The 26,484-nt window shown below is 32.3% G+C and overlaps 1 protein-coding gene across 1 annotated transcript in view; it reads left to right on the top strand.

Moving 5' to 3' along the window:
• Positions 1–8,414: 8,414 nt before the first annotated feature.
• LOC143230274 (nose resistant to fluoxetine protein 6-like) overlaps positions 8,415–26,484 on the top strand; it is a 43,086-nt gene continuing 25,016 nt past the window's right edge. Inside the window, exons 1-5 of the mRNA XM_076463522.1 lie at positions 8,415–8,487; positions 9,030–9,855; positions 15,840–16,042; positions 18,003–18,117; positions 18,504–18,591. Coding sequence (XP_076319637.1) covers positions 9,351–9,855; positions 15,840–16,042; positions 18,003–18,117; positions 18,504–18,591 — 911 coding nt within the window. The 5' untranslated portion in view covers positions 8,415–8,487; positions 9,030–9,350. The remainder of the gene's footprint in view (positions 8,488–9,029; positions 9,856–15,839; positions 16,043–18,002; positions 18,118–18,503; positions 18,592–26,484) is intronic.

The following is a 26,484-nucleotide window of genomic DNA, read 5'->3' as shown; positions in this document are numbered from 1 at the left end:
TCGAAAAGACGAATTCAAAGAAATATAATGACCGCTTATAATTGGCTATACCTTTTAAACTTAAATATTTAAAGCTTAAAATTAATTATTCTTGGGTTTCACGATAAAAATGTGTTGAATATTTGGGTGAAACATTAACATCATAAATAGAGCGACTACATTCAATTTCTAGAATTATTAATTGCACATAGTTTACATGTAAAAAATATCAACACTTCAGAGTGAGAAATGTATCGATACTTTAATAGCACGAATATAATTAAATATTAATTACTAATAGTTGTAATTCTTGAATAATTTTATTATGTTTGATTGTTTAGAATTATTGGTCTCAATAGTAGTAATGTCACAAATAATGGAGGGTTTTAACCATTAGTGTTACTCTTTGTATAAAAGTAAAAATTATAACTAGTATTGTAACCGTCGTTGCCCGGGTTTACGTAAAAAGGAACTCGCTCTTTTTGTATCGGCCCGGCGTGGCCAAGCGTGTTAAGGCGTGCGACTCGTAATCTGGGGGTCGCGGGTTCGAATCCCCGTCGCGCCAAACATGCTAGCTTTTTCAGCCGTGGGGGCGTTATAGTGTGACGGTCAATCCCACTATTCGTTGGTAAAAGAGTAGCCCAAGAGTTGGCGGTGGGTGGTGATGACTAGCTGCCTTCCCTCTAGTCTTACACTTCTAAATTAGGGACGGCTAGCACAGATAGCCCTCGAATAGCTTTGTGCGAAATTCAAAAAACAAACACTGCTGCGATCAATTACAAACTCTATATGTTTCGGTATAACATCTCCAACAACTTAATGCAATAAGCAAAATACTTTACAAAGTAAAGTCAAAACATTAATTATACTTAAGAGAAACATTAGAAACTGCTAAAAATAACAACAAAATAGTTTTAGTAGAGATTTAGTCCTGATGCCACGGAAGTAAATGTGTCGCCTCTGTACAATATGCATTGTTTGTTTCTTTGGGAATTTCGCACAAAGCTTCTCGAGGGCTATCTGTGCTAGCCGTCCCTAATTTAGCAGTGTAAGACTAGAGGGAAGGCAGCTAGTCATCACCACCCACCGCCAACTCTTGGGCTACTTTTTTACCAACGAATAGTGGGATTGACCGACACATTATAACGCCCCCACGGCTGGGAGGGCGAGCATGTTTGGCGCGACGAGGATGCGAACCCGCGACCCTCAGATTACGAGTCGCACGCCTTAACACGCTTGGCCTTGCAGGGCCTGACACGGAGTGTTCTGTATATGTTTCACGTTCTTCTTTATTAACACGTCTCTCTGAAGTCAACAGGTGTCTTTACTAAGTTTAGTCTTAAAACTCTCAAAGAGGGTAGTTTTAAATGTATCGTTTTGAGACGAATTTGCGTTTTTTAAGATGACATATTTTTAAGGGAAATCCAGCATTCTTAAGTCTAGATACAAGCTAGCACTAAAGTTTATCCGTTCGGAGTAAATACAATATATATAATAAATAAAGCCACATCCTCAGCGTTATTAATTAAGCAGTCCCAGTCTTTTATGCTTCTGATGTCACCTTTTTATGTTTAGGTTTCAACTGAGATACAAACGCTTTTACCTGCGATTCGGTAAAGAAGGTCGAAGCATCACGATAGTCAGCAGTAGGATAAGCAGAGAGGAACACTTTGAAAGCATCTACATGTATAACACTGTACTCGGCTTGCTGCACAGTATCTACCAAGGTGGTTCTGAACAGTTCCTGAATACCTCTGGTGGTCGTTTGGAGACTTCACGTTTCTTGTATTTGGCCATTAAGCTTGTGATGCACTTATGAATTACATTCACCTTATCACTTCAAATCACTTTTTGCAGTTAAAACGCTAAAAAGAGTGAGGAAAATGTCTTCTTGTTAGTTAATTTTAGTTAAAATTAAGAATCACTAAAAGTTGTATTTTTTCAACAAAAATGTCCCCCATTGATTCATAAGGGGACTGCCAACATTTAAGTAGTTTGCCGAGTTTCGCCCTACAGTGTGATTTGTTTTTACAAAAAGTTTTAATACATTTGTCATCTTAAACTACCTTGAATGCTTGGAACTCCCAAGTTTCCCTCAGAGTAATAATAATCCACAATTGTAAAGAAAGGTAATACTTTAGTATTTAGTCTCTTATGAAATTTATTTACGTTCTTATGCAGGAGCATAAGCTTATAAATGTTTATCCTCAGTCCCAGGTTCCATATAGAAAGTTCGACATACAGTTTTTCGCCCTACTCGAAGGAAAGTCGCATAGTTACAAAATAGTGAACATCCAATAAATGTATGTCATCTTTTGACATTGTTACTTGTCCTAGTTTCCGAATTGCTATTTTAGAAAAATCACAGAGACGTTGTGTGTGCGTGTGGGAGGAGAGTGTTTCCCTATAGCAAAGCCACATAGAGCTATCAGTTGTGTTCACTGAGAGGATCCTGATTTTTGTGAAGAATTACCCATGTTCCACAAGAGGACTACAAAGACAAACAATCTCAGAGTAATGAGGTCTGAGACGTAAGTGCCAAGTACACGAAGTAACATTACTTACAGTTATATATATAAAATCGTAATAAAACAAACAACTGGCCCCTTAAATCTGTTTTAACGTGTTTATAAAGAAAGTACATCACGTTTTACTGTATTATAGAGATTTTCCAATAATGTTCACAATTCAACAATCTGTGTATTACGATGCAAGAGAAATTCTTTTACCAACAGAAGAGAGTCCCCCCGCTGGTACAGCGACAAGTCTACGGATTTACAACGTTAAAATCAAGGGTTCGATTCCTCTCGGTGGATTTAGCAGATAGCCCAATGTGGCTTTGCTATAAGAATAAAACACAAATGCAAACTCAACAGGAGAGAAATACGCTAACCTTCCGTGATGACACTGACCTTGAAAGTGGGAATTTCCCACCGAAATCCTGCTGAACCTTGGTAACTCTAGTTAAAACTACTGCAGAATTGCGAAATAGACGAAAGAAATATTCAAGGTGATAGAAATGTCCATCCTAATACTCGGCTTATGAATCTAGTTAAAAAGAGGCTCGTAACAGTATGAAATGAGAAGAAAGTGTTTAGCAGGGCGGTAGAAATTTTTTGTGAGGTTCAAAGCTAAATTTTGAGAAAGAACTCATGTGTAATTACAGTTTAGTAAACGCAATGAATAAATAATTATCTGCCTGATTGTTATGCGTTTGAAACTGATGAGTACTGTTACTACAATTCATATGTGGACATTATTGGCCGTAATGGACAATCTGGTTTATGAGGTACATCTTTATACCTATATTAAAATAATATAATAAATAATATAAAATTATATATTCAAACATCTAAGCACGCCCTCTACATTCCGACACTCAGTTTCACAACCCCTTTCAAATATGTGGTCAGCTTCCGGTCAGTTAGCTCTTTCTTTCTTTGTGAACCTGACGATGACCGAAGAAGGTCGAAATGCTCCTATACGTAAAATATTTTCTCAACCCAAACGAGCCGTTTTTACATATATAGTGTTACTACAATATTTGTAAAAAGTCCACGGACTTGCAGTGCTAAAATGCAGGATTCGATTTCCACTGGGAACACAGCAGATAGCCCAATGTAGCTTTGCTCTAAAACGAAACAAAACAAACAAACAAGGCTACAATATTTATGTCTGGTGCACTCACATATATCTATGTATTTTTTTTGTATACTGTATTAAAATGTAGAGAATAAGAGTAAGTAATTCATAATCCATTGACATTTTTTAAAAAATATATTCCTGTTAATCAATTCACAATACATGAAAAGCACCAAAGAAAATTAGATAAATCTCGATTGGAGGCTTCTGAAGTGTAGCTTTTACGAAACACTATGAATAACAAGCATGTCTTTCAGTTAATTCTATTTACACGAATACTGTTAGGCCCGGCATGGCCAAGCGTGTCAAAGCGTTTGACTCGTAATCCGAGGGTCGCGGGTTCGAATCCTAGTCGCGCCAAACATGCTCGCCCTCCCAGCCGTGGGGGCATTATAATGTGACGATCAATCCCACTATTCGTTGATAAAAGAGTAGCCCAAGAGTTGGCCGTAGGTGGTGATAACTAGTTGCCTTCCCTCTAGTCTTACACTGCTAAATTAAGGACGGCTAGCACAGATAGCCCTCGAGTAGCTTTGTGCGAACTTCAAAACAAACAAACAAAGGAATGCTGTTATAAATAAATAATATTGTGTTATTAACTCTTACCCTAAGTCATACCTCTGAGTCCTATAAGTTTAATTCCAGTTACACTTTGCAAACGTAATCTGCTTCAGATTAAAACAGTTGTTACCCGTGCAATTATTACATTATTATTTCCAAGGCACGTGATTTATGGGAAGCATCCGCCATTTCGGAAGTTAAGTTTGATAGAGTTTTGTGACTATGGTAAAAATGAACCTGGCTGAATATGCTTTAAATATTGAAAACTATTCCAAAATGGATTATGAAAATAAGTTGAGAAATCTTTAAATTGATGATCGTGCTGTTTTTAGTCCATTTATTGTTTCACAAATGACCTAGATGTAAATTGTATACATCTCGGACCACGAACACTGTGTTGTCTGACTGATCCTGATGTAATACAACGACAGTACCTATATCATTACAGGTTAGAGCCCGTAGAAATGATATTGGTCCTTTATTAAATATTAATAATTTAATGATAATAAATACAGGGTGTTCGGAAAGTCACTGTGCACTTATATATTTATTAACAGGCAAAACTGCACAGTGACTTTCCGAACACCCTGTAGTATGATACCTATACACATATTTAATGAGAAAGTGTATAATTGTACAAATAATACCAAATATATCTATTTTCATACCCTTCAGAAAAAAATGCAATACAAGTAAGGGAATAAATACTTTGAGGATTGGCAGTTTTGTCTCATAACTGCAACGACCCACATTTATTTTACTTTTAAGTCATCTGGGAATCTGTAAAAAAATTTACTGCCAAAAAGTACAAGAGAGGAGAGGCATTTGTAAGTTGTCCCTCACCACTGTCTCGAATATACACACACTATAGTCTAACGTGGCAGACACAAGGAGAAAACAAGATCACGTGATGTCGTAACGTCATTCCAAAAAGGTCTATATGTCTGTGGTATCTCAGCCGGTTTGATGAGTTTTGGTATATAGTGAGCGGCTTTATCGGCATTTAGATACAGCATATATAGTGTAGTCGATACGTTTTCCTTTACTTTCATAAGTTATTAGTACTATTAATCTAGTTTTCCCCGTGATTACTTGACCCACTTCGAAAAAAAACAAAACCACAATGCAGGTTCGCTAGGTTTATTGAATGAATAGTAAAGTTAATTCAAGTGATAAAAAATAAGAATACCAAATAACTGGTGTTGATGAAATTAAATATATATATATATATATTGTGCTATTTGTCATTATCCTAATTTTTTATTTATAAATGACCGATATAAAATAGATTAATGGTGTTAATAAAAATGAAAAATATATCGTGTCTTTAATCATTGCCAAATATTATATTTGTAAATAGTCATATAAACTTGATGATAACATAGGCCTGCGAATTTATGCTTTATAAAAGTTGTTTTCGTTTTAGTAATGGATTTTTCTATAATCCAGCTGTGCAATTTTTAAAAATGAAATTATTTTTATATCGCGTAAAGAATTTTTACAGATCGAAAAAAAACCAAAAACACTTCTAACTTAGACCGAAGTATTATTTCATTTACCGCAACGGACATCTTTTATTATTATATTTGGGTTATAGAACGATCGATAAGACTCTCAGATCAAAATTGGTCTAGAAAAATGTTTAGCCAGTGGTTGTCAACATTCTACGCATAACAAAATATGACCCGATTTCAACGAAAATGATCCACTTATATAATACTAAATATGGCGTGTTATGTGTGTGATAAAAAAATAGATACCATTTTCTGATTAAGCACAAAAAAATTATTGTGGAAGACGTAAAAACTTCTCAGATAATAAAACCAACACGGACCTGAGTTTTTACACTCCATCAAAGTAATCTAGTTTACACCATTACTGCTGTTCGTGCAGTTTTTTTTTGTTTTTTTTTACAATACAAATAGCATATGAACTATTACTTGGTCTGCTGTATCACAACCTACCTGATGAGCTCTGGTATTGGACGAAAGGCTTCGTCAATACTAGATTAAGCAAATATAGTGCGATTGGCATACTGTTATATATTTTTCTTTACTTTTATTATTAAGTTCTTATAATAGGAATCGTTTTCAAAAAGTCGAGGATGAAATACAGCTTATTTAGAAGAAAAAGATTAAATGTTATGAAATAAACACGTTCAGTTAAGTGAATGACATCTGAACTTTATTTGAAAGAAAATAAATTCTAATCAAATTTAATTTCATTCTAATTTTAGCACACGTTTGAAAGAGTTTATTGTAATGGTTACAAAACAAAGGTCCTAAGTTCCTGAGAGGGAGTAGAATAATGTCACTTAATATTAGGTGTTCTTTCATTTTAAAGACGCCTGGTGCCGAAATTTCTTGTGACAATTTTATAGGATTCTTTTGTTTATTTGTTTTAACCCAAACCCACACGTTAGACTATACATTCTGTCCACAACGTGGAATCCAGCACCTTATTTCAGCGTTGTAACTCCGATTCACTTAAGAATTTATAACACTAAAATCAGGGGTTCGTTTCCCCTCGGTTGACTTAGCAGATAGCCCAATGTGGCTTTGCTATAAGAAAACACACACTCACACACTTGAAGATCTTTGCGTTTGTTTACATTCAATATGTTCAATAATTAATAACACTTATAAGGTACTTTTGTTTATTGCTTTGCTTGTTCTTAAGTGAAAAGCTACACAAAGAACTTGCTTTGCTGTGCCCAACATAGGTATGGAAATCAGGTTGTAGTGTTATAAGCCTTGAGAATTACCACTGAATCAAAGGCGGCAATAAGATATTTCAAAATCAAAGCAAACATGATTGTAGTTTAACGGTTTTACTCATCAAAGGTTTCTCTACAAGAAAAACCACAACAACTTTGAAACCCATTAAATTATAATTTTCACAGTTACTAGTATTTTCACGCATGAGTTCGATACTGTAAATATTATGCTGAAATAACTTATCTTCACCTCTGATCAGTTGATGGAAGCACACCAGTAAAACTTCTCTGAAGTAAAAAGAAAACGAATAACAACCATCTTACGTTGTTATTATTATTTTACTACATCTATCTTGAACTCAAAAATGCTAAATGAAAGAATTTTATAATATTCGGTTTCAACTTTTCTAGGTTAAAATGTTCACTATTCGTGTTTATTCTGAACTAAATCATTCGTTTCTCAAACTCAACTTGTAGTTATCAGATTCAAAACATGAATTTTTTTCATACATCTTTAATTCTCTAAACCTCTTCTGGACGTATCAACTCAAGACACGACAGGAAAAAATAATCAAGTAACACCTGACTTCATTTATATACCTGAGCGTTTCCATAACAACGATTAATAAAACACCTATTGCGAGAAAAGAAAAGACATGTTTTTCTTGTGGAAATTGTTTTATATTTTCAATAATTCACTTCCTGATTATAACAGGAATTACAAGAACTGGAATCACTCACTAAACGTTACAAAATATTTAGTATTCCAGACAAATCCGACAGCTTTGTTACTTTACTTACTATAAATTCTATTTTGGAGACAATAGTCTGGTTTTTCCCCTACTAGTACAGCGGTAAGTCTACGGATTTACCATGCTATAATCAAGGGTTCGTGTCTCCTCGGTGGACACAACCGATAGCCCGATATGGATTTGCTAAAAGAAAAAAAAAATGTAGTCTGGTGTGAAGATATATTTTTTATATGGTGAATTTTCTGGCTATCAATCATAAGAAAGATATTTAAAACATCTAATTTCTATTACTGCCTACAGGTACCTAACGTGTTTTCACAGTTCTACACGTTCTTACTACACCTCTCTGAGTAATAAAAGCGTATTTTCTATGTCTGTAATACCTTTATTACTTCAGAGGTTTGAGAGTCTTTATGATAATTGTCCATTTTCTTCTGTCTTTAGTTTATTTGTTGTGTTTCAATAAAAGAATGAAATTAAACATTAATTTGATGAAGTTTTGAAAAAAAAAACAAACTGATCAGGAACTTGTTCATTTGAAATCGTTCAGAAGACTTCCATATGGTGAGAAAGAGAAACAAAATGACCCATTTCAACTCTAGTACTGTTTTGTTGTTCTTATTATAAACAGATTGTAATTAACGTTCAAGTGAACACGTAGAATGACGTCATATGATCCTGTATAGATAGTTTTGATGTAATTTTAACTTTATAATTCAGATTAAACTTCTTTTCATGTTGTTGTAAGTGATATTATGACTAACGAAGTAGTTCGTTCTTGTGCCCCTTTCAGTCTGGATGAGGAGTTTCAGAAGGCTTTAGGAACTAGACATCCGGGTAACTTAATGTTACAAACAGAGATCTTGATATATACTGTTGAATTACTAACCACATGGAAAATAACAAGAACTTATATTTTGCCACTTTTTTATTAGTTGTTTGCAACTGTGGTCTCGTATACAATCCTGTTCTATAAATAGCTCCTGTCAAGTTTTGTTAATGGCATTTAACACAACAATTTATCGTTATTTGTTATTTATAAATTACTTTTAAATGTACCATTGTGTTGTTTATCTAGTTTTACTATTTTTCAATCTGAATTTGTAGAATAATGTGTTACAATATTTTATTATTTGTTTGTTTTGTTGAATTTCTCGCGAAGCTACTGAAGTATCACTGCGGAACGTCTGCCTTTAAAGTATGCATAGAAAGTGTATATTACCTATGAAAACCTTAAGTTCTATACAATATTAGTATGCATAGAAAGTGTATATTAACTATGAAAACCTTAAGTTCTATACAATATTATACATAAGTATTGTTGTTGCTATTCTAACGGCTATTTAACATATACTTCCTAAATTTTGTTGTTTCTTCAGCTCAAAATGTTTTCGCACGTCCCTTGCATTTATTAGGCCGCTGGTGTAAAACGTGTGGGCAACCGTAATTTGACGATCAAAACCAACTACCTTGTAACACCGCAACGTCTATAGGCTAACCAAACGATACCAATAGGGAACTGAAAACAAGAAAGAAAGTTGTTTAGCCTATCACATTCAAGGTCATTTAGGTTACTTCGCAAGCAGTCAAAACGTTTTTTGACCTTATTTTTATGGTAAACGTCAGACAAAGTGGTTTATTTGGTGAAGTTGGACAAAAATCTGTTGTGTTTTTCGGTGCTATAGATAGCCTGACTCGCCATGTTTCGTGACAGCACTTTCCGACTAGCAACGGTTTTGTGTTTGTTTCTTTTGTTTTGTTTAGACAGAGCTATCGAGGTGGGTAATGCAACAGGTTTTGGGTCTCCACTTCAGTTACCAGTTACTGATGTTACAAACTCAACAGAGAGAAATATCGTAAGCTCTACGAAAATAAACATCATAAGTTCAACAGAAAGAAAAACCTCAAAACCAACAGAAAGAATCACCACAAACTCGACTGTAAACATTGCTCTGACGCCAAAAATGCGTTCAATGTCCAAAATCTTTGATACATCCGTAGCCTCAGAAGTGTCTACAGAGAACTCAGTGTTTCAGTGGCTGGACATTGAAAAAAGTATGAAAACAACGATAGATTCTGTGTTGAAGCTGCTTCTTCCATACATAGTGCGGATGTTTTCCACTGTTGAGTTATCCGGTCCCTGCTATGTTAGTCTATTGAAAACACTATTCAGTATTCGGAAGCTTAAATCTTGGGCAATAAAAAGTAAGTAAGTTTTAAGCTCTTATAAAGATAACAAAAACAGTAACAACAACAATTAAGACTTAGAAATTAAAGTTGTTCTCGTTATTTATGTATTTTTGCTTAATCTGGAAACGAATGGTTAGTTTAACACATATTGATGAAAAGATGCTTTTTTGGTGTCAGCTTACAGTGAACTGAATCCGTAATAAAATGTTCTCTTAGTGTCAACATAACTTAGCTATAACGGTGATAAATGCTTTCTTGGTGTTAACTCACACTGAATTATATCTGTGATAGAATGATTTCGTGTATAAATCTAGTATTTTTCAATTCACCGCTCCTAGCGAGCCAGTCATTTGTCATTATGTGCTCTTTTCGTGTGCTCATACTGGTTTTCAAAGACTGGATTTGGTGCAGAACGTTAAACGCCTGTTTATGATTTCCATTTTATTGTTCTATTAGTCGTTTTCTCTAGAACAGCTTAATCGTTGTATTATACCGTAATTTATCAATTATCACGAGTGGCTAAAAAATATCTTACACAAACGACTTTGAAAGTTTTATTAATTCTAGTATGTGTTATGCTTTCTTTGTTGTTCATCAAATAGTAGTTAAAACAAACTTTCGTATGTAAATAAACAAAAGTTTGTTTCTAGAACTTCAAGAAATTAGAGGAACTTAATCACCATTTCTTAGTAAGCATCTTGTAGTGGTTCATAATATGAATCGCTCATTTGTTATTTTTTTTTGTTATTTAATACTGTTCCGCCAGCCTACAGCAAAAATGGCCATGATTATTGTAATAAAACCTGGACAATATTACTAAACGCTTCATTGCCCATTGTGTAAGGTAGTTTATTTATCTACCTAGCAAACAGAGAGGTACTGACTTAAAGAGACACTTTAAAAAATCCTTGTGAGTTCTCTTGGAAAGTATATAGCTTTGTTAATTTTATTACAAATTTGTGATCCCCTCTATCTTTTTTTCTGGTAAAATATTAGGGTCAGTCTACTCCTGCTAGCAAATAACAACGGCTGTATAATCACTGACATCCAATCATTTTCATGTAGTCTGTGGTTTATATGGAGCCTCATAATCTATTACATGTATACGTACACAGCTTCTTACAGACCGTAAATGTATGTGTGTGTGCTTTTTTTCTTATAGCAAAGCCACATCGGGCTATCTTCTGTGCCCACCGAGGGGAATCGAACCCCTGATTTTAGCGTTGTAAACCCGTAGACGTACCGCTGTACTAGCGGGGGGCTCGTCAATGTAAGTTAATGTTTAAATGGTAGCCATGACTATGTACTGCAGTATTTATTATCTTATTGTTGCAACTGTAATGGTGTCGCGTATCATTTGTTTGTGTATAGAGTTGGTGTTCTTTTTTTCTTACCAATTCTTGATCAATTTTAGTCATGTTACATAAAAGTCTAAGCTGTCTCCTGAAACAACAAAAATTTAAGTCATGGTTTAAAAGACTGCATCGAGCTTATTTTCAAGCATCGGATCGGCAGTCATAGTGACGACTGGTGGTAAGTGTAAAAGTATAGCCAACATTGCGTGATTGTAACTTTTATAGATACTTCGAAGAAAGTAGCCATCCTTGAAACTAACTCTAAGGAGTGGGAAGGATTTTGCAAGCAGAAAATGACAAAAATGATGGTGATTCCAGAAGAAAGTGATGCAGGAAGTATAGCTATATGTATAGTTTATTTATTTACTCAGATAAAGTTTAGGGTTGTATAAATGTTACAACCCAAAGTCCATCAGAAGTGATAGAGGGAAAAGTATATTAATATAATCAACTCATTGTTTATTAACAAGTTGCCGACCTTGTATACTGTACAAACAACATCAGTGCAAGAGGAAAACTGACCAGATGCAGCAACACTGTGACCGTTTTATCATGACCAGCAGAAAGGACGAAATATAAGAACTATAAGCAGTGTTAAAATACCTATTTCTAAACATAACATTTGTCTTAAACAATCACACGGCTTTCTATATATACGGCTTTGCAACTTACAAACTGTAAGATCTTCATGCATATATATATAAAATAAATATTATCTAACATGCATGTTTAAAACTCGTGTGGTTACAAAATTCAGTCGGTGCACCATTCAAGTATACCTCAGTAGTCCATCCAATCCAGTATTCACAAACTCTCCGTGTGGCTACAGAGTATAAATATAGTAGTTATATAAATTTTTCAAAGATATATATATAAACGTGTGACATGTTGATAAACTTGCATTATAGTGATCGTACCTACAGTAACACTATCAATGATAACATTATCGCAATGCTATCAGGAGCTACAGCCATCCAATCTACATGAAACCAGTACAAAGGTTATCATTGTTTCCCGAGACAGAATTATACATCAACTACTTATTTCATTAAACTAAAGTGTCTCAAATAGTACAGTATTTTTATTACACAGATTTATGTCCGTGATGGACATAAAAACTAAAGAGATAAGCCTGTTAAAGACTGTTAAAAAATTGTTAATTTAAAAAGGGGGAATAGGAATCTTCAAATAATACATAAACAAGATAGTTAGTTTAAAGTGAAAATACATAAACAAGATAGTTAGTTTAAAGTGAAAATACAATCACCATAAAGGTAAACAAACAAGTTTAAGCTTTTAGACGTACTGTTGATATTATTTTCTCAAACTATAAATTCCTATTTTTACTCGCCTGACTTACAACGTTATAAACCTGGTTTCGATAGTGGAAAAGCATAACTAGCCCACATTGGGTTTAAATTAAAAATAACCCTTTTTTTAAAGTAACAAATGTTAATAATCGTGTATATAAATGTTGACATAACACATGAGGGACTTTAGTGTCTACCAATTCAATTGTATATATTAGTTGAACTGATAAAACTAAAGAGTACGAGTACTTAACTTAGTTTTGAGTATACACTTAAGTAACAATTTCACGGTAGTCTTCGTTTTGTTTTTCAGCTGTAAATGCTGATCCAAACTTTAAAGATTTCTTCTTAAACCACATTTTAGTGAAGAGTTTCATGTTTGACCTGCACTGTTGAAATGACGCATCTATAAATACACTAGCTATTTTTTACACAACCAACAAGGATGAGGACAGTAATAGGCTGGAACAAGAAAAAAAACCAAACCGAAATGAGACAAAGAACAGGTGGATAAATAAAAATAGGTCAAAGAGAGGTCCTATAGTGTGCTTCTTCTGGGAATAAGCTCAGAGGAACATCACTATAACATTTCGTCATTCCTAACATCTTGAAAAGTTAGAGTTCTTTATTTTTCAAAGTGCTGTGTTTACTGTTTCTGTCATTTACAAAAGGTAGTCTATTTTACTTATCACTTGAGATAAGAGAAAAAAAAGTAATTGAAATCATGAAGTAAATTTAAATCAAAAGTAATTTAAATCATAATTTAAAGTTACTCCATCTTGTCTTGTCTCTCACCTCAAGTTTTGGTGTGACGTCACACCCACCTGTGTCAGCCGACAAGCAAAATCACTATAAATATTTATTTTGTGAGTAGTTAAAAACTTTTTTTTATATAATATGTCTGTATTTACATAAATGTTTTGTTTCGCTTAACGTCATGGAAGATTGCGAGTAATGATAATTTAGTTTTCGATTTACATTAAACAGCAGTAAAAACGCAGGACGATATACTGTATTGTACATTGTACTGTTGTTTCTTTTTTCAGTATCTACGTTATGCATATTACAGTAATGTATCCTGTAATATTATACATTATGGCTGTTGAAATTGGTTACGATATTTTTATCCAAGTCATTCATGATTCAGTAAAGTTCTTTCATAACTTTGCGCCATTGCTGTGCTAATTGTAGGTCTTTAAACGTTGAAACTTAATGTTACTTAAACAGGATTATTCGTACCTGTTCGCTTTGAAAGCGCGGATAAAGAGGTTACGATTTGATTACCATTCTTCCTGTGTTTTAGTCACGTGTCAGTGTGATGTAACAGGAGTGGCTGGTATTTGTGAGAGTGGACCAGTTGAATACTGTGTTGTTAACCATATGTAGAATTTTTTAAACGTGCATCCGTTGCTTTATAGTGAACGTAAGGAGATTGGGCTAAAATCCTAAAAAAAAACACACATAAAGCAATCATTTAATTGGTTAAACTTACAAATGCTTTCGAAGTATTTCATTCGTGCGGTCAAACTAACATTAAAGGCACTTGGTACGCGTGACTATCATAATACTTTTACACGATACCCCGAATGTACATATGGATATGACTTTATCATTGCTAATTGTATTAGATTATTTACTCTATGTTTACATCATTAATGAGTTTAATTAATTATTCGGGATGAGAAAACGAAAAGCGTTTCCCTAAAGAGTACGCCACATTTCGTGAAGACCGTGCATTATGTGTAACGCAACGATCAGTAGCGTTTCAAACGTTCTATCACTTCACTGTAAAGAAATTCGGCACATTTCTTGTATCTTCCGATATATCTTTAAATACTTGTACATAAACGCTCATTCATTTACGTTTGTTTCCTAAATTAAAGAATATTATAATTTTAGGGATCTAGTGACTTTATGATCCATTACTTGTGTTTGATTCTAAACAACTGATTTTTACTGTGATTTATATTAATCATATTCCACAGTGTCAGTTAACACAGTTGCCCTTGGGATATAACTTGTAACAGGTTCTTGAATAATGAATCATATTAACTCACTTGCTTTTGAAACAACGATACCAGTTAGGTACAGTGGAGCGCCAGTAAGCCGCGGACCAGTAAACCGCGAAATCGCTTAAGCCGCTGTAGCAAGTCTTGTGAGCGATGTGAGCGAGGATTATCGCGGCTCACCGCTAATTTAAGAACGTGTAAAAACGCGGCTTACAAATTTAATCCTGGCTTTATAACTTCAAGGGGATATTTAAAAAAGGATTTCTTTAATTTGGGAAATAAATAAAATATATTACAATAGAAATCGACCGTTAATCTATCTTATCCGCTCTCTATGTCAGCTTTATGGAGGCCGCCATTGTTACCGAATCACACCTCTCCATACATTAAAGTTAATCCGCGGTAAATCCGTGAAAAAAGTGATAAATAATTAAAGTATTATTTTTAATTCGATAATCCGATATTTTTATGGAATTGTATAAATATTGGCCACAAACCCAATAGAAATCACTTCATTTTCTGAATTAATAGTGAGCATATCATATTGACAAATTCCTACCTCAAGAGTACCAAACGTAAACATGCATCGTATGACGTTCAGCAAAAGCTGAATGTCATAGAAAGAATACGAAACGGCGAAACTCGCGCTAAAGTTAGTAGAGAGTTAGGCATACCTGAGTCTACATTGCGTGGGTGGATTAAAGATGAGAATAAATTAAGAGCATTTCTTGATGAACTTGATGAGGGTGGTTTGAAACGCAAGAGATCTAGAACAGCACAAGATCCTGAGTTAGACAAGGCAACGTTCAATGCATTTTGTGTTGTATATTTTATTTATTAAAAAGGGGAAAAGCAAACCATCGCAAAGCATTGGTCGTTTGTGTTACATTAATATTATAATGATCACGCAATGGCCGGATGAGGCTCCTCGGCGGAGCTGTTGGCGACTTCGGCTTTTCAGTCACAAAGTTTTAAGCCCCGGACCACTTAAGCCGCGGTTAAGCAGGTTGACCCCCCCCAAATACCGCGGCTTAACGGCGCTCCACTGTATATGTGATTATCTTCGGTAAATCAAATATTCAACAACAGACTGTATATTACAGGCTAATCAATTTCTTTGTTGTTGTTATTGTTAATTATCTGTAATAGTTTTCCACTGAATCATACGCAGTTCTCAATAAGCTCTTATAATCATATATACGTAATTTTGTTACATTAAGTAAAGCGTTTCATACGATGACAATAAATATCACTCAATAAAGTGATTATACCTAATACTGGAAACAAATTGACAAACTCATTTGTTTTTCTTCTTCTTTACTTAGTGTTAGATGCTTCTGGGAAAATATCTTCTGGGATTGCTGAGGGGAAAGGTACCAACTTTGGATCTTATGACGAATGCCTTAACATTTTGGTAACTAACCATAGAACAAACAAAGTAGATTTCCGTGGAAAGTATTGCTTTTTAGAATTTTATTCACCGTTTCCTACATCGTCAGACCAACTGGACCCCAGATTAAAAGATTCGGTAAGTATTTTATTCTTTTTTGTGGGGCTTATAATGCTATAACTTGGGGGTTGATCCTATGCTAAAACAAACCAAGCAAATTTCATGCGTAAATTATACCCTGTAAGATGAACAATAAAATAAACAACTAAATTAATTATCGTACAAAATTATGACGTTTATTGTACACGCCTAACCATAGCTGATATAATTAATTTGTGAAACCCTGATTATTTAAGCGTTTTTACCGAAACAAAAATAAAAAACCAACTCACTGCAAGGCACAACGCGAACCGCATATTACACAATGAAACGGATATTTGCAGGATCAACAGAAAAAATAATCAACAGTAAAGAAACTAAATAACCCTTCTGAAAGTGGACTTTCCTTCATCAGAAGCAAAGGGTAACAATGATGGCGAAAATTGAGTTCATTGGGAATAATTAAGCAATCTTACAAATTACAATGTCCTAGTTACAATATAACACGTATAAAACAGTGAAATGTTAGTGTCATGATCATACCTGGGTTTGAACATGAACTACAATGCCCTAACCACACAATAATACAAGTGCGTTTTTTTTTCTTTGCAAAGCGGTAACTAAAGTATGCTCCTACATAGCTCTATATTTAGCCTAAATGTGTATTTTTAAACACTCCCAAACTATGATGAACGTGACCCATATAATAGAATTAGTTTATAGCTGCTTGCTGAACTCAGAATAGGCAATGCCCTGAGACCAAATGATGTAATGAAGTGGGAAGAAAAAAGCGTTAAAGGCTTGGTAACATAACAAACATTCTAATTGCTTGTATTGCACATTTATAGTAAAATATCTGAAAATTGGAAATATTCAGGCTAGTTTTAAAAAAATTATAGTGTTTAATTGAAGTAATATTTAAAGTGCTTTGATCAGTAGATGGAACACGAACCACTTTCGTTACAAGTTTGATTGACCTTGATTTGACCCATAGATCGTGACGTCATGCAAGGAAAAGTAGTTACTAATATGTTTAAACTTCCTATGTTAGCGTATTTCAATATTTTACATCTACGTCACAACAATAAGAGGATCAAGACTTTTGACTAATCGTGTACTACTTGTAATGAGGAACAGGTGCGTCATATTAGTTGTAATAAGGACAGATACGTCATATTAGTTGTAACGAGAAACAAGTGCGTCATACCAGTTGTAAGGAGTAACAGGTGCGTCATGTCAGTTGTCATAAAATATGGGATAATCTTTGTTGTTAAATATAGGTTTCAAATGTAATTGAAGAAGTAATTAAAAACGCGATTTACTGTTATCGTTGAGACAGTAAACAGAGTCATGAATATAACGTGGTTAAAAAAATTCAGTGTTTCTTAAGAACCCAAATAAAGGGTTCAAAAACAATAAAAAACTCCAAGACGCACGTGATACTTCGGGTATTTAATCGCTACAGCGCGAATCGAAAAAGATATGACTCATAACTCAAACAACACAATTTCTGATGTTAATTTACATCAGGATCGTGCTTACAGAAACTCACTTAGATCGATCAAACTTAAGGACATCTAGCAATAGCTCTGTGCTGATATCCGAAGAAGCAATGAATTATGAATGAGCTTGAACAAAAAATGAAGTAACGCAGCAATTTATGTAAATATTAAACCGAATCACAGAAACATTTTTGGTGCGATAGTTACTAACGTTCTTAATATATTTTATGGTGTCTCCAAAGTAACTTCAAATGCTTTATCGTGAATTAAGAAAACTTACCATTACTATTATGCTTGAAAACGTGATATAATATAACATTTTAGTGGTATGACGTCATTTCCAATAACATTACAGATTTTACGAAAAGTTAAGTAATGAATTTCCTGATGCAAAGTATCATTAATTGTTTCATGAAGTTTTCAGTTTACCGTAAATTACAGCATAGACCAAAAATGTAGACATGACAGATGGCCTTTTTATTGAATGTATCATGTAGATATTGGCCGAGTTGGCGTTATCTGCTCACTTAGCATCAGAACTGCCTGGTCTTATTGCACTCTGTGTTCCATCAACGTGCTCTCACGAAGATGTTGAAACAATCACAAGTACTGGTAAGATCTAGATATCATAGTAACCAATATAAACACCAGCCATATGGCAGTAGAATTTAGTTTTAAAAGAAAATTGAGCATTCATAACTAAGACAAATATTAAATTAAATATTTTTATTTTATTTAATGTTTGAAACAAACGTACAGTAAACTAAGAAATACGTTTATAGTGGAATTTTTATGTTCCAGACATTTCTGATTCTTAAAATGGAAATTAATCTGAGTTTCACTAAATAATGCCGAATATTTATATTTAAAATGTTGACCTGCTTACTTTGTCCTAATTGTAGTTTAGATAATTATGTTTGCTTAGCATCACATGATTTAAGGTAACATCTATTATTTTTGAAAATTTAATTACAAGTAATTTCATGATCACATTTTAGCCTTTCAAGAGATACTTCCGGTCTCAGTTCCCTTTTGTGACGTAAAGGAGGAAGTAATAAAGTTGAAAGATGAGCAGATTGGAGTTTTGTAAGTGACTCTCTTTTGTTGTGCAGTTTTAATGTCAGTAGATAATAGAGAGTTTTCCTGTGATTCGGTAATGTTCGCATGAACATTTGGGAAAAATGGAATAGCTTATTCCAAGCATTTTCATATCAAAATAACCTTAATAACCTTTACGAAATAAATACAATACCAACTTATATAACAGAAATAATCGTTTATAATCAAAAGCCAGTTATCTTGATGAGAAATTTAACGATAATAAAAAATTAAAGTTTTCCAAATTGAAGTCATTTCGTGAAGTGTATATCAACTTGTTGAATGAGCACAAACAATTCTTATGTTCTAATATTTTGATTTTTTAACTTTTATCAAAAAATATATTTTATTGTTGTAATTTCTTTGAACGAAAAACTACACAATGTACTGTGTCTATGATAGGTATTGAACCCCGATATATAGCACTTTAAGCCCTCAAGTTTACCACTGAGCCTTTAGTTGGAAACATCGAATGTTCGGAAACATGCAAACAGATTTGTAAAGCATTACAGCATATACCATAAGTGCCCTCTAGTGGTACATCGACATGTTTGCGAACACATATCGCTAGCATTTGGGTTTCGATACCCGTGGTGGGCAAAGTAAAGATCACTAGTATAGCTTTGTACTAAATTTTAAACAAAGAAATACCGTAAGCACCTCACGTAAATATTGTACAACTGGCTTCTATTTATGAGGTAAACAACTTTTGTTAATTTTTAATGCTTTAGATTAATTTACTTATATATATATATATGTATTTACAAGTTACAGCTTTTATTGAAAAAAAAACTACTTCAGAATGATCGCACAAGCAATAGAAACATCTTACCTGTAAAAAAGTATTCTTCTTTACTGTAAAATCTGTAACTTGTAATGAAAGCATTAATTGCTTGTAATCTACTATATTTACACTGAATCTCTTGCTACATTATAATGTGATTATAACTTTGTTAGGTTTATTTGACTTAGATGGAAAGAAGGCATCTTCTTCACTCCTTGACGGTTTATATGTATTGGTTAAACAATATATGAATCACTTCTTAAGGGTTTTTACTCTACAGTTGAGTACCCACACGGAACCCTTTTCAAGGCCCTATTCATAGATGTAATACTTTTAGCGTTTAGTATTTTTCTACCACCTTTCTTTATTTGATATTGTGAAAGTCCTACACATCATAAACAGTTAAAATAGTAGAAACACTTTGAAATCACTGGAAACATATTTCTTACAAAAAATCCTTTAGAAATACTTTTGATGCCTTAACCTAAATAATACATTTATTTGCTAGTTACAGGTGGCTTTTTTTGTTTACTTATGGTGGATATTAATTGGGAAGAGGTACTTAGAACTGTTAGTACCATGCATGATATAACGTACTATGGAGCATAGCAAGACTTTATATACAGTGTACATGTTTTTCTTCAAGTATTTAAGCGAACTTTATAAGGGTCCGTCATTCAATTGTAGACATTGAACCTATAGATCTCCCATCACCCTGAAGAACCATAAGTCCCATATCGGTTGTTGATCTTGTTGTGCTCTCCGTTGGTATTCTGCTGTTGCTTGATGTTTATTTCTTCTTTGCTATTTATTTATCTAATTTTTCAACCGTGTATCTTCACAATCAAGCCTCCCTGAGCACCCCCGGTTACATTTGCCCCCAAACTATTGTGGAGCAATTACTTCTAAACCAAGAAAATTGCCACAGATGTATTTTCTGTTATAAAGTGTCTGTATGTTTAATTATGTAGAAATACTGAACCTGTGCTTCTGAGTAATTTGTAAGTTGTCGTAAGGTCTAAGTTCTGTACAGTTTGTACTTGGTAGGCCGGCAACGTATTCATTACTAGGCAAATGTTTGTTTGGCATATTTGTTGGTATTTCATGATGTTTTTACCTGACAGGCTCCTAACATATTAAAGTTGCCATACTTTATTGTGGATTTGGTTTATATGCTCGTACCACATTAAATTTGAATCATAGGCTAAGACGAAGATTTTGCTGGTGTGGAAGTCCGAAAAAGGTTTCTTATAAGTAAGTTGGTTGATGCCTATATAGTATAGACTTTAGAAAATGTTATAACTGTGTTTTCGGAACGTTCTTTTTTATTCTGTCTTTTACAGTTTTAGTCTATTTGTTTGATACAAGTTGTAAAACTGTAGGGGGTTATTGAAACAGTAGGGAAATTTTTCAAGATTTCCATTTTATCTGCGAATTGACAGACAAAACATAAATTTGTGTCTGTTAATGACACATCGCTAACATGTATGATGAATAGTATCAAGCTAACAGCCCTTTTCAAGAGGAAAATACTCATAGTTGGTGCTCTCTACTTTGTGTGTTTTCCATAAAGCTCGAAAACCGAAAACCTCAGACCATTGTGTCATACAGTATCCAAGGTTTTTTTTTATCTGGAGAAAACAGGCGACGGTACATTCATTTTTATTAAAGCTATCTACTGTGGTTTCAGTTAATCTAACTGGGTGATCAGTTGTTTGCCGAATGTTTCTGAAATCATTCTATATTTCAAGTAGCTAGGTATTTTCTGATAACTCTGGCCTTACTAAAAATAACATTCTCAAGAAATCGATATTACCGAAACTACACGATGTGTTCGCTTGAAGAATATTTCTCTGAAAGAACAAGAAAAGGGTTTCGCAGATACTCTGTAAGAGAAAGCTGTTAAAAAAAAAACATAGTTAAGTAGCATGAAAACAGCCAGATTGTCACCAACTACTTGCTCAAAACTTACAGGCGTTATAGTTCAACATCAGAAAACAAGGTTGATATGATCCAGCTTTCCATAACTGTAAAGTATAATAAAAGAACGGATAGAATTGATATTATGTATCTGGTAAAGATTCGAACAAAAACGGTACTGGCAATTAACATGTTTTATCTGCAATACGTTGTATAAGAATTTGTACAGTATCTTTCTGTCAAAGTTTACTAAACAAATAACATGTTTTATCTGCAATATGTTGTATAAGAATTTGTACAGTATCTTTCTGTCAAAGTTTACTAAACAAATTAACATGTTTTATCTGCAATACGTTGTATAAGAATTTGTACAGTATCTTTCTGTCAAAGTTTACTAAACAAATTAACATGTTTTATCTGCAATACGTTGTATAAGAATTTGTACAGTATCTTTCTGTCAAAGTTTACTAAACAAATTAACATGTTTTATCTGCAATACGTTGTATAAGAATTTGTACAGTATCTTTCTGTCAAAGTTTACTAAACAAATTAACATGTTTTATCTGCAATACGTTGTATAAGAATTTGTACAGTATCTTTCTGTCAAAGTTTACTAAACAAATTAACATGTTTTATCTGCAATACGTTGTATAAGAATTTGTACAGTATCTTTCTGTCAAAGTTTACTAAACAAATTAACATGTTTTATCTGCAATACGTTGTATAAGAATTTGTACAGTATCTTTCTGTCAAAGTTTACTAAACAAATTAACATGTTTTATCTGCAATACGTTGTATAAGAATTTGTACAGTATCTTTCTGTCAAAGTTTACTAAACAAATTAACATGTTTTATCTGCAATACGTTGTATAAGAATTTGTACAGTATCTTTCTGTAAAAGTTTACTAAACAAATTAACATGTTTTATCTGCAATACGTTGTATAAGAATTTGTACAGTATCTTTCTGTCAAAGTTTACTAAACAAATTAACATGTTTTATCTGCAATATGTTGTATAAGAATTTGTACAGTATCTTTCTGTCAAAGTTTACTAAACAAATTAACATGTTTTATCTGCAATACGTTGTATAAGAATTTGTACAGTATCTTTCTGTCAAAGTTTACTAAACAAATTAACATGTTTTATCTGCAATACGTTGTATAAGAATTTGTACAGTATCTTTCTGTCAAAGTTTACTAAACAAATTAACATGTTTTATCTGCAATACGTTGTATAAGAATTTGTACAGTATCTTTCTGTAAAAGTTTACTAAACAAATTAACATATTTTATCTGCAATACGTTGTATAAGAATTTGTACAGTATCTTTCTGTCAAAGTTTACTAAACAAATTAACATGTTTTATCTGCAATACGTTGTATAAGAATTTGTACAGTATCTTTCTGTCAAAGTTTACTAAACAAATTAACATGTTTTATCTGCAATACGTTGTATAAGAATTTGTACAGTATCTTTCTGTCAAAGTTTACTAAACAAATTAACATGTTTTATCTGCAATACGTTGTATAAGAATTTGTACAGTATCTTTCTGTCAAAGTTTACTAAACAAATTAACATGTTTTATCTGCAATACGTTGTATAAGAATTTGTACAGTATCTTTCTGTCAAAGTTTACTAAACAAATTAACATGTTTTATCTGCAATACGTTGTATAAGAATTTGTACAGTATCTTTCTGTCAAAGTTTACTAAACAAATTAACATGTTTTATCTGCAATACGTTGTATAAGAATTTGTACAGTATCTTTCTGTCAAAGTTTACTAAACAAATTAACATGTTTTATCTGCAATACGTTGTATAAGAATTTGTACAGTATCTTTCTGTCAAAGTTTACTAAACAAATTAACATGTTTTATCTGCAATACGTTGTATAAGAATTTGTACAGTATCTTTCTGTCAAAGTTTACTAAACAAATTAACATGTTTTATCTGCAATACGTTGTATAAGAATTTGTACAGTATCTTTCTGTCAAAGTTTACTAAACAAATTAACATGTTTTATCTGCAATACGTTGTATAAAACAAATTAACATGTTTTAATTTGTACAGTATCTTTCTGTCAAAGTTTACTAAACAAATTAACATGTTTTATCTGCAATACGTTGTATAAGAATTTGTACAGTATCTTTCTGTCAAAGTTTACTAAACAAATTAACATGTTTTATCTGCAATACTAAACAAATTAACATGTTGTATAAGAATTTGTACAGTATCTTTCTGTCAAAGTTTACTAAACAAATTAACATGTTTTATCTGCAATACGTTGTATAAGAATTTGTACAGTATCTTTCTGTCAAAGTTTACTAAACAAATTAACATGTTTTATCTGCAATACGTTGTATAAGAATTTGTACAGTATCTTTCTGTCAAAGTTTACTAAACAAATTAACATGTTTTATCTGCAATACGTTGTATAAGAATTTGTACAGTATCTTTCTGTCAAAGTTTACTAAACAAATTAACATGTTTTATCTGCAATACGTTGTATAAGAATTTGTACAGTATCTTTCTGTCAAAGTTTACTAAACAAATTAACATGTTTTATCTGCAATACGTTGTATAAGAATTTGTACAGTATCTTTCTGTCAAAGTTTACTAAACAAATTAACATGTTTTATCTGCAATACGTTGTATAAGAATTTGTACAGTATCTTTCTGTCAAAGTTTACTAAACAAATTAACATGTTTTATCTGCAATACGTTGTATAAGAATTTGTACAGTATCTTTCTGTCAAAGTTTACTAAACAAATTAACATGTTTTATCTGCAATACGTTGTATAAGAATTTGTACAGTATCTTTCTGTCAAAGTTTACTAAACAAATTAACATGTTTTATCTGCAATACGTTGTATAAGAATTTGTACAGTATCTTTCTGTCAAAGTTTACTAAACAAATTAACATGTTTTATCTGTAATACGTTGTATAAGAATTTGTACAGTATCTTTCTGTCAAAGTTTACTAAACAAATTAACATGTTTTATCTGCAATACGTTGTATAAGAATTTGTACAGTATCTTTCTGTCAAAGTTTACTAAACAAATTAACATGTTTTATCTGCAATACGTTGTATAAGAATTTGTACAGTATCTTTCTGTCAAAGTTTACTAAACAAATTAACATGTTTTATCTGCAATACGTTGTATAAGAATTTGTACAGTATCTTTCTGTCAAAGTTTACTAAACAAATTAACATGTTTTATCTGCAATACGTTGTATAAGAATTTGTACAGTATCTTTCTGTCAAAGTTTACTAAACAAATTAACATGTTTTATCTGTCAATACGTTGTATAAGAATTTGTACAGTATCTTTCTGTCAAAGTTTACTAAACAAATTAACATGTTTTATCTGCAATACGTTGTATAAGAATTTGTACAGTATCTTTCTGTCAAAGTTTACTAAACAAATTAACATGTTTTATCTGCAATACGTTGTATAAGAATTTGTACAGTATCTTTCTGTCAAAGTTTACTAAACAAATTAACATGTTTTATCTGCAATACGTTGTATAAGAATTTGTACAGTATCTTTCTGTCAAAGTTTACTAAACAAATTAACATGTTTTATCTGCAATACGTTGTATAAGAATTTGTACAGTATCTTTCTGTCAAAGTTTACTAAACAAATTAACATGTTTTATCTGCAATACGTTGTATAAGAATTTGTACAGTATCTTTCTGTCAAAGTTTACTAAACAAATTAACATGTTTTATCTGCAATACGTTGTATAAGAATTTGTACAGTATCTTTCTGTCAAAGTTTACTAAACAAATTAACATGTTTTATCTGCAATACGTTGTATAAGAATTTGTACAGTATCTTTCTGTCAAAGTTTACTAAACAAATTAACATGTTTTATCTGCAATACGTTGTATAAGAATTTGTACAGTATCTTTCTGTCAAAGTTTACTAAACAAATTAACATGTTTTATCTGCAATACGTTGTATAAGAATTTGTACAGTATCTTTCTGTCAAAGTTTACTAAACAAATTAACATGTTTTATCTGCAATACGTTGTATAAGAATTTGTACAGTATCTTTCTGTCAAAGTTTACTAAACAAATTAACATGTTTTATCTGCAATACGTTGTATAAGAATTTGTACAGTATCTTTCTGTCAAAGTTTACTAAACAAATTAACATGTTTTATCTGCAATACGTTGTATAAGAATTTGTACAGTATCTTTCTGTCAAAGTTTACTAAACAAATTAACATGTTTTATCTGCAATACGTTGTATAAGAATTTGTACAGTATCTTTCTGTCAAAGTTTACTAAACAAATTAACATGTTTTATCTGCAATACGTTGTATAAGAATTTGTACAGTATCTTTCTGTCAAAGTTTACTAAACAAATTAACATGTTTTATCTGCAATACGTTGTATAAGAATTTGTACAGTATCTTTCTGTCAAAGTTTACTAAACAAATTAACATGTTTTATCTGCAATACGTTGTATAAGAATTTGTACAGTATCTTTCTGTCAAAGTTTACTAAACAAATTAACATGTTTTATCTGCAATACGTTGTATAAGAATTTGTACAGTATCTTTCTGTCAAAGTTTACTAAACAAATTAACATGTTTTATCTGCAATACGTTGTATAAGAATTTGTACAGTATCTTTCTGTCAAAGTTTACTAAACAAATTAACATGTTTTATCTGCAATACGTTGTATAAGAATTTGTACAGTTCTTTCTGTCAAAGTTTACTAAACAAATTAACATGTTTTATCTGCATTTGTATAAGAATTTGTACAGTATCTTTCTGTCAAAGTTTACTAAACAAATTAACATGTTTTATCTGCAATACGTTGTATAAGAATTTGTACAGTATCTTTCTGTCAAAGTTTACTAAACAAATTAACATGTTTTATCTGCAATACGTTGTATAAGAATTTGTACAGTATCTTTAACTGTCAAAGTTTACTAAACAAATTAACATGTTTTATCTGCAATACGTTGTATAAGAATTTGTACAGTATCTTTCTGTCAAAGTTTACTAAACAAATTAACATGTTTTATCTGCAATACGTTGTATAAGAATTTGTACAGTATCTTTCTGTCAAAGTTTACTAAACAAATTAACATGTTTTATCTGCAATACGTTGTATAAGAATTTGTACAGTATCTTTCTGTCAAAGTTTACTAAACAA

The sequence above is a fragment of the Tachypleus tridentatus genome, chromosome 10 (genome assembly GCF_004210375.1).
Source record: "Tachypleus tridentatus isolate NWPU-2018 chromosome 10, ASM421037v1, whole genome shotgun sequence".
Classification (NCBI taxonomy): Eukaryota; Metazoa; Arthropoda; class Merostomata; order Xiphosura; family Limulidae; genus Tachypleus; species Tachypleus tridentatus.
Note: the sequence above shows the minus strand (reverse complement) of the source record. Positions and strands in the feature narration are given on the sequence as shown.